General features: G+C 54.8%; 1 protein-coding gene across 1 annotated transcript in view; it reads left to right on the top strand.

The window, feature by feature from the left end:
- KIF26B (kinesin family member 26B) overlaps nucleotides 1-12,120 on the top strand; it is a 579,476-nt gene that overhangs the window by 550,968 nt on the left and 16,388 nt on the right. Inside the window, exons 11-12 of the mRNA XM_030812564.1 lie at nucleotides 3,413-3,575; nucleotides 4,592-7,991. Of these exons, the coding sequence (XP_030668424.1) occupies nucleotides 3,413-3,575; nucleotides 4,592-7,991 (3,563 nt within the window). The remainder of the gene's footprint in view (nucleotides 1-3,412; nucleotides 3,576-4,591; nucleotides 7,992-12,120) is intronic.

The raw sequence follows: 12,120 nt of genomic DNA, 5'->3' as shown, positions 1-12,120 counted from the left end.
TCGCCATCAACATTTTACCATATGATTGAGTCGGGTGTGGGGAGTCGCGGAAATACACAGGGCAGGCAGTTTGCTATCACGATGTTCTCTCTCAATTCTGTCTTTGGTCTGTCTTCCTGGGGAATGTCACATGGAGGCCCAGGGGATCCGCCGTCAGCTGCGTGCAGTGGGTTAACAAGACGACGGGGAACTTCAGAGTGCAGGCAGTCCTCATCTTTTGCAGATTCTGTATTTGCACATTCACCTACTCACTGAAATGCATTTGTAACCCCAAAATCAATACAGTGGTTTCACAGCCATTCTCCAACACGGGCAGAGGGGTGAAGATGTTGAGTCGCCAGATGCACGCGTTCCCCGCCAAGGTGGAGCGTGTGAAGCTCTGCCTTCGCCTTCGGCTCTCATACCGTGCACATGTGTCCTTTTTGCAGTCTCCTTAGCACTGTGTTTTTCGTATTTTTGTGCTTTCTGATGGTTATTTTGCTGTAAATGGCCCCCAAGAATGGTGCTGATGTCCTATTTAGGGTCCCTAAGCACAGGAAGGCTGTGATGTGCCTTATAGAGAAAATCCATGTGTTAGATACGCTTCTTTCAGGCAGGAGCTACAGCGCTCATGGGGGTCTAGTGTTAATGAATCAAGAATACGCACACCCAGAAAAAGGAAAAGGAAGTGCACAGGGCAGCCAGCTTGATGTCACCACGTTACATCCTTTTATCCGGTCTTTGGTATGTTTTCGTTTCTTTTTTTTTTTTTTGAGACGGAGTCTCGCTCTGTCACCCAGGCTGGAGTGCAGCAGCGCGATCTCGGCTCACTGCAAGCTCCACCCCCCGGGTTCACTCCATTCTCCTGCCTCAGCCTCCTGAGTAGCTGGGACCACAGGCATCCGCCACCACGCCCGGCTAATTTTTTTGTATTTTTAGTAGAGATGGGGTTTCACCATGTTAGCCAGGATGGTCTCGATCTCCTGACCTTGTGATCCGCCCGGCTTGGCCTCCCAAAGGGCTGGGATTACAGGCATGAGCCACCGTGCCCGGCCGGTCTTTGGTATGTTTTCTTGGGGACTTACACAGGGTCATGTGGAGATACAGGGGGATGTGCCTTCGGCCCATCCGTATGTGGGGCCACTCTGGAAAGTGCTAAGGGGACAGCTGTAGTACATGAGGAAGCCATGGAAGAGATGAAAAGTGGCTGAATGTGGATTCATCAGATGATGAGAAAATGTAATGTAATAGATAGCATTGGTGGGAGGCTAGACACCAAAGAAATTTACAATCATGTTGTCCAAGGGCAGGAAAGTATTAAACCCTTCTTGGCTAGTGTTTTATTTTAAAGAAATACTGAATATAGTTCATTATTTCGAAGAAACATATTAAAGAAAGCATCTTATTAACAAGGTTATATATTGACCAATTGAAGAAACTTTTGTCATCAGAAGTTCACAGAAACCTAAACCATATGTTAGGTTAGTGCAAAGGTAATTGAAATGGGCCAGACGCAGTGGCTCATGCCTGTAATCCCAGCACTTTGGGAGGCCAAGGCGGGCGGATCACGAGGTCAGGAGTTCGAGACTAGCCTGGCCAACATGGGTGAAACCCCATCTCTACTAAAAATACAAAAAATTAGTTGGGTGTGGTGGTGCGCGCCTGTAGTCCCAGCTACTCCGGAGGCTGAGGCGGGAGAATTGCCTGAACCTGGGAGGCGGAGGTTGCAGTGAGCTGAGATCATGCCGTTGCACTCCAGCCTGGGCAACAGAGCAAGAGTCCATCTTAGGAAAAAAAGAAAAATTGAAATGACAAAAACCGTAATTACTTTTGTACCAAACTATATTTCCCCTAAGAACAATGGCCCAGTATTTACAAATTCAGTGTTCCCAAATATTTTATAGAACACAGCTACCATGAAAAACAAGAGCTGATTGTATATGATCACAACCTAACCGAGCAGAACTCGCCCTCCACTGCCCATATTGAAGACAGAGCCCAAGACGCATCCAGGTGCAGCGTCTCTGCTAAGAATGTGTGCCAGGAATGGGACCTGGCTTCCTCGTCGAGTGCGGCCTAGAGAGAGAACGTTCTGAAGGAGTTAAACTTTCACAGCTCCTGCTCCTCCTCCTCTATATCCCTTACCTCGCCACTTTCATCACTGCTCATTTTGCTGGAAGGGAAGCCCTGGTATATTCTTACATCGCTCTGGAAGTGAGCCTTAGCCCAGCGTCTCCAAACTTACACCTTAATTGATCCCAGATGGGAAGGAAAAGCTATTGCTCTTACCCCCCAGTCTTCCCTCCCTGAGGCCAGAAGCAGGTCATGTGTAAAATGGTCTGCTCTCTGCTGACAGTGGCCTGAGTCTCCCACAGTGTGTGCTGAGCTGGATGGTCCCTCTCCAGGGAGCTTTGCAGGGGATGGATGATGAGACATGGACATGGGGACGAATGCCTCTCATCTGGCATTGCAGACACAGCATAGAGATATGAGCGCGCAGCATGGGAAACAGGCTTCCTCAGCCTTCAGGATCAGGAACGTGCCAGAGATGCAGTGACATTTGGCAGCAGTTGAGAGTATGAGTGCTGTGGATGAAATAAACAGAGGCCTTTAAAAGCAAGGCAGGAAAAATGGTGGGACGAGTATAGGAACAGAAAAACAGCCATTGCTCCAGGTCAATTCAAAGACTTAGCAACGTTCCCTGCAAACCCCAGGGCCTCATTATCACCACTCAGGGCAGTGGCCCCGCACAGCACCTGCAAAGGCACCAGAGGAGGCCTCTCTATAGGAAGTGCTGCTTTCTGCTGTGGATCAAGTGACTGGCTGGGCCACTCTCCTGTGTTTCTCCCCTGGTCTTTAGGAATATGAATGCCTTTTCCTTCAGTGCTACTAGGTGCAAATATGCGAGTTAAGGGACGATGCCAGTAAAGTAGCCGCAGCTTCCTGGCTAAAGGAACTGTGCAGGTATTAAAAACCCACAGATCTTCAATCCAGGTTCGTGGCCTGGGGACTCCTTTTGGTTGCAAGGATTGCGTGTGTGTGGAAACCCGGAGAAAGGCCACACATGAAGTTAGCATGCCGAGTCACCAGTCACAAAGCCATTTCTCCTGATGCCCTCCCCTTGTTTCTATTCCAAGGCCTCATTATGTGTAATGTCATAGACACACACATGCAGGAACATCCCATCACAGCCAGGACAGAAGCGCCAAGGGAGGTGCTTTGCACGAATTCCATCTTGGAGTTAGAAGCACTTGCTCGGTGCTTGCCAACTACAAATGGCCCCATGCTGGAAAATGATGCTAATTAGTATGCCATTAAAAAGGGGGGGGACCACCACCCACAACAAAATGGCCGTGTGCAGGCCTGAAGCCCTGCCCTGAGGACCACAGGGAAGCATGGCCGCTAATGCAGCCTAATTCACTTTGTTTGGCAGAGAGAGCAAGCTCGCCATGTTGCTGCGGGAGTCTCTGGGGAACATGAACTGCCGAACCACCATGATCGCGCACATCTCGGCCGCGGCCGGGAGCTACGCGGAGACCCTGTCCACCATCCAGATTGCATCGAGAGTCTTGAGGATGAAGAAAAAGAAGACGAAGGTCAGGAGCTCGCGGGGGGAGGTGGGGTGTGGTGGATGAGGGAGCCTTTGGAGCCGTGCCCTGGAACAGAGTCAGAAAAAGCCAAATCAACGTTGCCAATCCCCCAGCATCAGGAGATGCGACTTGGAGCTGACAACACGTGGCTCAGGGTCCACTCTGGGGCAGGGAAACCTTGGGGCTGATACAAAGTCAGGTCACCTCCCGACACCTGGTGCTGGCCCTGGTCACCCAGCCTGGACCCCTGAGCGGAAGCACTTGGTCCGCTTTAGGGAGTATAAATGGATTGCTGCCTCAAGAGGAAAAATGCTGGAGGGATGGAAAATACTGTTTTTCTCATGCACAGCCTTGGTCCTGTGTAGTTGGAGACTGTGTCCTTCAAGGGGTTGGCGCCAAACAGGTTCCCCACTCCTGCTGTCAGGGCCCCTCCCCTGCTGCACGTCCGGGAGTGACTCCCTGGCTGCTGCTTTTGTCCTGGCAATTCAGTGGCTTCTGGATGCCACTGAGTCTGCTAGACATCGCTGGGCTCATTTTCTCAGGCAGAGGCCAAGCCAGGATGGTGGCAGGGTGGCAAGTATTTGAGAATACCATCATGATCGTGGCCACTCAGTGGCAGGGGCAGCTGCTGAGGTGGGGGCCTTTTTTTTCCCTTCTCCGTTTCGTACCTTTTTTATCTTTAAATAGTGTTTCCTAACTACTGTTCCACGGCACAGAGTGCCAAACGTTGGTGACCCAGCAGCCCTTAGCTGGTCAGGCAGGGCCTAGATGGTCACCTCCTTCCCTGAGCGGCTTCTGTCTCCCCAGTGTGCCACACGGGGCTTCCCCTTCACACATGCAGTGGTGATGTGAGACCGGGCACGCTGGCATGGCACCCCGAGTGGCCCACGTGCGGGAGGCCGACCGGGGTGGCCGTCAGTAGCCTGTGTCGTCAGGGGCCTCCTCCACTTGCCGCACACAGCTGGGCTCCCGGGGAAACTGCCACGGAAGGGCTGCCACATTAACTGCTCTCTCACTCACAGTACACATCCAGCTCCTCCGGCGGGGAGAGCTCCTGTGAAGAAGGCCGCATGCGCAGGCCCACCCAGCTGAGACCCTTCCACACCAGGGCCACGGTGGACCCCGACTTCCCCATCGCTCACCTGTCCAGCGACCCCGACTACTCCTCCAGCAGCGAGCAGTCCTGCGACACCGTCATCTACATCGGGCCCAACGGCACGGCCCTCTCCGACAAGGAGCTCACCGACAACGAGGGCCCCCCAGACTTCGTCCCTATCGTGCCAGCCCTGCAGAAGACCCGGGGCGACAGCCGGCCAGCAGAGGCAGGAGAGGCTGCAGCCAGCAAGTCAGAAAGGGACTGCCTGAAGTGCAACACGTTCGCCGAGCTGCAGGAGAGGCTGGACTGCATCGACGGCAGCGAGGAGCCCAGCAGCTTTCCTTTCGAAGAACTGCCTGCTCAGTTTGGGCCAGAGCAGGCGAGCAGAGGCCCCCGGTTAAGCCAAGCAGCCAGGGCAAGCCCACTCTCTGAGTCTGATAAGGAAGATAATGGGTCCGAAGGTCAGCTGACCGACAGAGAAGGCCCTGAACTCCCAGCCTCCAAGATGCAGAGGACTCACTCACCTGTGCCCGCCGCGGCACCCGCCCATAGCCCCAGCCCAGCCTCACCCAGGAGCATCCCGGGCAGCAGTAGCCAGCACAGCACCTCCCCACTCGTGCAGAGCCCCAGCCTCCAGAGCAGCCGGGAGAGCCTCAACTCCTGCGGCTTCATGGAAGGCAAGCCCAGGCCCATGGGCTCCCCCCGGCTGGGCATCGCCAGCCTGTCCAAGACCTCGGAGTACAAGCCACCCAGCTCTCCTTCCCAGAGATGCAAAGTCTACACCCAGAAGGGGGTCCTGCCGTCTCCTGCCCCACTGCCTCCCTCGAGCAAGGATTCCGGCGTGACCTCTAGCGAGGCCTTGCTGCAGCCCGAGGTGCGTACGCCCCCGGTTGGAATGAGCCCCCAGGTTTTGAAAAAGTCCATGTCTGCTGGGAGCGAAGGGTTCCTAGAAACTCCTGTCGATGATGAGCAGCAGGCAGCTACTCCTTCAGAGTCCAAGAAGGAGATCCTGAGCACCACGATGGTGACGGTGCAGCAGCCGCTGGAGCTGAACGGCGAGGACGAGCTGGTGTTCACGCTGGTGGAGGAGCTGGCCATCAGCGGGCTCCTGGACAGCGGCCGCCCCACCAGCATCATCAGCTTCAACAGCGACTGCTCTGTGCAGGCCCTGGCCCCAGGCTCGCGGCCTGTCAGCATCATCAGCAGCATCAGCGAGGACCTGGACTGCTACTCCAGCATGGCCCCCGTCTCCGAGGTCAGCATCACACAGTTCTTGCCCCTCCCAAAGATGAGCCTGGATGAGAAGGCCCAGGAGGCAGGGAGCAGACGCTCTTCCATCAGCTCCTGGCTGAGCGAGATGAGCGCGGGCAGTGAGGGCGAGCAGTCGTGCCACAGTTTCATAGCCCAGACGTGTTTTGGGCACGGAGAGGCAATGGCAGAACCTGTGGCCTCGGAGTTTGTCAGCGGCCTCCAGAACACCGCTGTGGTGTGCAGAGAGAAGCCCAAGGCCAGCCCCGACAACTTGCTCATCCTCTCTGAGATGGGAGATGACTCTTTCAACAAAGCAGCCCCCATCAAAGGCTGCAACATATCCACACTGAGCAAGGCCATGGTCACCATCTCCAACACGGCGAATCTGAGCAGCTGCGAGGGGTACATCCCCATGAAGACCGATATCACGGTTTACCCCTACATTGCCATGAGCCCCCGGAACATCCAAGAGTCCGAGGCCCCCACTGCCACCCCCAAAGCAGGCCCCACATTAGCCCAGTCCCAGGAGAGTAGGGAAAACAGTGCAAAGAAAGAGATGAAATTTGAGGACCCCTGGCTGAAACGAGAAGAGGAAGTGAAAAAAGAGAATGCTCGTCCCAACGAAGAAGGGATGAGGTGTGAGACTGCCACGGGCCCCTCGAATGCCGAGACCAGAGCAGAGCAGGAGCAGGACGGAAAGCCCAGCCCCGGGGACAGGCTCAGCAGCAGCAGCGGGGAGGTGTCAGCCTCCCCCGTCACTGACAACTGCAGGAGGGTCGTGGATGGGTGTGAGGTGGCCCTGCCTGGTTTGGCCACCCAGAGCCCCGTGCATCCCAACCAGAGCGTCAAGTCCAGCAGCCTTGGCAGGGCGTTTCAGAAGGCCAGCCGGCAGGAGGAGCCGGACAGCCTCTTCTATTACTGCGCTGCTGAGACCAACGGGGTGGGTGCAGCCTCGGGCACCCAGCCCTCCAAGGCTACCCTGGAGAGGAAGGTGGCTTCCCCCAAGCACTGTGTCCTGGCTCGGCCCAAAGGGACTCCCCCTCTGCCCCCTATCCGAAAGTCCAGCCTGGACCAGAAGAACCGGGCCAGCCCTCAGCACAGTGCCAGCAGCAGCGGCACCAGCAGCCCCCTGAACCAACCAGCCGCCTTCCTGGCGGGCCTCCCAGACGAGCCTAGCAGCAAGACGAAGGACGCCAGCAGCAGCAGCAGGCTCTTCAGTGCCAAGCTGGAGCAGCTGGCCAGCAGAACCAACTCCCTGGGCAGGGCGACGGTCAGCCACTACGAATGCCTCTCCCTGGAGCGGGCCGAGAGCCTGTCCTCCGTGAGCTCCCGGCTGCACGCAGGCAAAGACAGCACCATGCCCCGCGCGGGGAGGAGCCCGGGCCGCAGCGCTGGGACCTCGCCCCCCAGCTCCGGGGCCTCGCCCAAGGCCAGCCAGTCCAAGATCTCCGCCGTAAGCAAACTCCTCCTGACCAGCCCCAAAGCGCGCAGCCTGTCCACCTCCACCACCAAAACCCTCAGCTTCTCCACCAAGTCCCTGCCGCAGGCGGTGGGCCAGAGCTCCAGCTTGCCCCCCGGGGGGAAGCACATGTCCTGGTCCACGCAGTCCCTCAGCAGGAACAGGAGCTCGGGCCTGGCCTCCAAGCTTCCCCTGCGGGCCGTCAACGGGCGCATCTCAGAGCTGCTGCAGGGCAGCGCCGGCGCCCGGGGCTTGCAGCTGCGGGCCGGGCCTGAGGCGGAGGAGCGCGGGGGTGCCCCGGCCGAGGACAAGCCCGCGGCCGCGCACCTGCTCCCGTCGCCCTACAGCAAGATCACGCCCCCGCGGAGGCCCCACCGCTGCAGCAGCGGCCACGGCAGCGACAACAGCAGCGTGCTGAGCGGGGAGCTCCCGCCGGCCATGGGGAAGACGGCCCTGTTCTACCACAGCGGCGGCAGCAGCGGCTACGAGAGCATGATGCGGGACAGCGAGGCCACCGGCAGCGCGTCCTCAGCGCAGGACTCCACGAGCGAGAACAGCAGCTCCGTGGGCGGCAGGTGCCGCAGCCTCAAGACCCCGAAGAAGCGCTCCAATCCAGGTAGGCGGCTGGGCACAGGGACGCGGGTGAGGAGGGCGGCAGGTGGGCGAGCTGCCCGAACCCCACTGCCAGGCTGTCCCGTGCCCGTGGGGAGGGGGCGTCCAGGCCTGGCCTCTCCTTTCCCACGGCCCGGCACCCTGCAGGCCTCCGCCAGGGACATCACCGCGGAGAGTTCTCTGTGAGAAACTGCCCTACTGTGTGCCGTCATCAGACTTGGGGCTGTGAATCCCTTGGTGCTCAGCAGGGTGGAGAGGCCAGGGCCCGGATGCAGATGGCAGCATGACCCACACCTGCTCGCTATGGGGGAAGCCTGGTTCTTCTGCCATCCATTCCCTCACCCTGCGCCCCTCTGCTCAACCACCAAGGATCCTGTGGACGGTTTACAGCCTGTTGAGGGATCAGGTGAGGGTACCTACCCTCATGACCTAGTGGCTTCAGAAGCCCCTCCTGTGAGGTTGGTGGCCTGTAAGACTCTGGCAGCCTCTCTCAGGGACGTGGGATAACGCACAGATTGTCCCGTTGAAGGTGGAATGGGCGAGGCTCTTCCTCCACCTCCACCCCAAACATATTTGTGGACGGTCATGTTTGCGCACCTGCCACGGGGCCTGCAGTGCCCCCACCACACATACCATGATGCCTGAAATGCATGATTTTGGAGAAAGGCTTTGCCATTTCTTTTTTTCCTTTTTTTGAGACAGTCTCACTCTGTCGCCCAGGCTGGAGTGCAATGGCGTGATCTTGCCAAACTGCAACCTCTGCTTCTATGTTCAAGCGATTCTCCTGCTTCAGCCTCCTGAGTAGCTGGGATTACAAGTGTGCACCACCATGCCCGGCTAATTTTTCTATCTTTAGTAGAGACAAGGTTTTACCACATTGACCAGGCTGGTCTCAAACTCCTGACCTCAAGTGATCCGCCCGTCTCAGCCTCCCAAAGTGCTGGGATTACAGGCGTGAGCCACCACGCCCAGGCAGTCTTTGCCATTTTTAAGAATCTCCTATCAAAAGGCACGTACGCCAGAATAATTAATATATAAAGCCCACAGTCTTGTTAATTGGAATTTTGGGTGGCACGTGACAGTGAGTTATGATGGGCAAAGAGAAGAGGACCCAGGTCAGAGCTGGTGGCCCTGGAGGTCTTGGGGTAGGTGAAATGAAATGATGGTAAGGAGAGAAAAAGACAGAGGCAAAAGTTCCTAAGAACAACTGAAGCTACTCGAGAATTTTGCCTGGAATCATCTCTGCTCTTAAGCGCTTCCAAAGAAATTACCCCTGCTCATTCTTTAAGGGCTTAAAAAAAATAAAGAAACTTACGCAGAACCCCACGTGCAATTCTGTGGCTTGGTTGAAGCCAGGGTGGCCCGGGTTCCGGCCCTCCTGGCCTGTCTCTGCCCTCCCGCTGCCCTTCTGTGCAACACTAGGCTCTTCACGTGCTCTCAGAAGCCAGGTCCCTGCAGGGATCCGTGCCCGCAGCATATCTGGAAGTAAAAGATGGGGCGAGACACAGATGTAGGGCCTCCCCTTTCCTACTGCTCCGGCAACTGCCCCACAGGCTTGTTCTCTGTCATGGGGTGGCTTCTTCCTGTTCTCCCACCACAGATGAGCACAAACTCTGGAATGTTCCAAATGTAAGGGCTGTGGTCAGTGAACATTATAAACCATTCATCTTCCTAGAATCAAAGAAATCCACCTTAAGGGACGGTGTAGTTATGCAGATGTAGTTTTATAATATGGACAGCCCCATCCGCTCACCTCATCACAGGTCACAGAACTTGGCCGTGGGGATGTTACACTCTAAGCATGGTAGGGAATCATCGTGGCTGTCAGTACCTTGACGTCTTTATTTGCCAGGTGGGGTATGCTTCAGTTTTTGATACGCTTTGACTCTGCTTCACTTCACCCCTCAATCTCGGCAACAGCACTTGGAGCAGAACCCCGTTTAAGACAAGTTGAAAAGGAAGAGCCGTTCCGTTAACATAGTAGCTACTGTGTCTTATGGCCAGGGCCAAGGGCATTGAAACGTATTGACAACAGTAAAAATAACAAGCAGGACAGCATCTGCCGGCCTTCCCAGTACCTGGTTCATGAACACTTGTTATTCTAATCCACGCAGCCTGGGTCTTCAAAGTCCAGATGACTGTGTGACATTGGCCGCATGGCCACGTGTGTTTCAGTGTCCCACAGTGTTTTCATGGACTCGAATTTAGTGCCTTGCACCTACCAGTCCATTTCATGGTTTCCGTGGCTTTCACGGGTTTTTTTTTCAAGACTTTTATTTTTTGGTTTGGCGGTTACACTGGAGGAAAGAGGAAGAAAAATGATGAAAAAAGAAACGTGTGAAGTAACTGCTTGGCGAGCAGGCAGCAGGCTCTGCATACACCCTTGCTCTGGGCTGAGTGCTTTCGTAAGTGCTGTCCTCTGGGAGCCTCTGATTAGGTAAAGGCTATCAGAGGACAACGGTGTAAAATTGAAATGCCAGGGCAGGTGCTAGAAATGGGATTTCCTGTGGAGTGCCAAGAGCAGAAGACCTTTGTGATGAGCTGCCGTAGGTCCAGGCTCCATGATGGATGTGGCAGTGGAGATGTGCTCGTTTCAGGTTAGGTGACCTTGTCTTGCTTATTTATGATTATTATTAAGAGAAACGGTGGCTGTCAGACATGATTAGCATAAATCAAAAGCAACTTCTTTAAGAGAAGCTATAAAACTCCTCCAAGGAAATTCCTAACTAGACGGCTAGAGTTTACAATTATGAGAGGTGTTTGGAACCAGAGAGGAGACATCTTTTGTCTGAGATGGCTTCTGAATTTGGAAAATTTTAATGCTTATTTCCTTAGTAAAAATGAACTAGAATTATTGGGAAAATAACCTTGACCTCTCTGATTCCTTTGTAGTACATGTAACAGCAGAAACGACCAAACATCACCGTGGTGATGACCTCCAAGAATGAGGTCCATGTTGCTGAGGAGTGCACAGGATTGGGCTTGTTCCACCAGCCATAGCAGGATGCAGTGAATTAAGTTAGAAAGCAGGAGGCTTAGAATCTTGAGCTGTGTGACCTTTGGGGAATAACTGTCCTCTTTGAGCTTCAGTTTCCTCATATGCAAGTAAAACAAGGAGATGATTGGTAGATAATAGCCATCGTCTCTCTGCTGCCCACATCATATGAGACTATGCAGATAATTTAAATAATATTATGGTCGTGTGATGTCTTTTCCTTAGAGCAATCTGTAGCCAGTGGGGTTTATTTTCAGTTGTTAAACATTGACCAGGTATCTTCTGTGCTCTTAGAGCTTGGTGATAGTTTCTGGTGTGTGGGTGGAGGTGGAGGCAGCCGGCACAGGGGACAAGGCCACTGTAAGAAGTTTGTAATCTAACTGGAGAGAAAGGGTGAAAAGTGTGGAATAGAGAACAGTGAACCGAGTGCACTGCCAGATGCTGAGTGCGGTAGCGAAGACCCAAGTGGAGAGAGCATTTAGACAAAGCAGGATCCTGCCAGGCAAAGGCTGCAGAGAAACGTCGGGATTGAGCTTGGTCCGGGAGGGTGCTTACGTCGGGACAGGCAGAGAGGGTGCAGGGCATTGAGGCTGAGGCAGGAATGGGACCACCAGCTCCCAGCAGCAAGAGCCTGGCCTGTGGGCAACACAGTGAGATTAACTCAAGGAGGGGACCGTCCCAACAAGCAGAGCAAGACACTAGCAAACGCAAGCCACAGTCACACCCGGAACAAACGCAAGCCACAGGCACACCTGGAACATCCAGGAACTACAAGAACAGTACACATTATTCTCTATTCTACATAGCTCTAAAAGAGTATCAATATATTACTGTAGTTGGCAATGGGGAGTCATTATAGGCTCTTGACCAACAACGTGATAAGGTGAGAGAAATGATGTTGCTTTTATTGATGGATTTCCATTGCTCCATCCACAGTTCCTTGCCAGCCCCTCTATGGTCAGCAAGATGAAACTGTGTATAGTCCAGAGCCAAGAATGAGCCCAGGTCGGGAGGGAATGTCTGTCCTGGCCAGTGCGCATGTCAGCAGCTGAGGGTGTCGATCCGTGATACACAGTTGATGCCATAATCACACCAGCCGAGCCACTACCCTGAGCCCCCAATCCTCGCGCTCCCCCGT

Source organism: Nomascus leucogenys, chromosome 5 (genome assembly GCF_006542625.1).
Source record: "Nomascus leucogenys isolate Asia chromosome 5, Asia_NLE_v1, whole genome shotgun sequence".
Taxonomy (NCBI): Eukaryota; Metazoa; Chordata; class Mammalia; order Primates; family Hylobatidae; genus Nomascus; species Nomascus leucogenys.
Note: the sequence above shows the minus strand (reverse complement) of the source record. Positions and strands in the feature narration are given on the sequence as shown.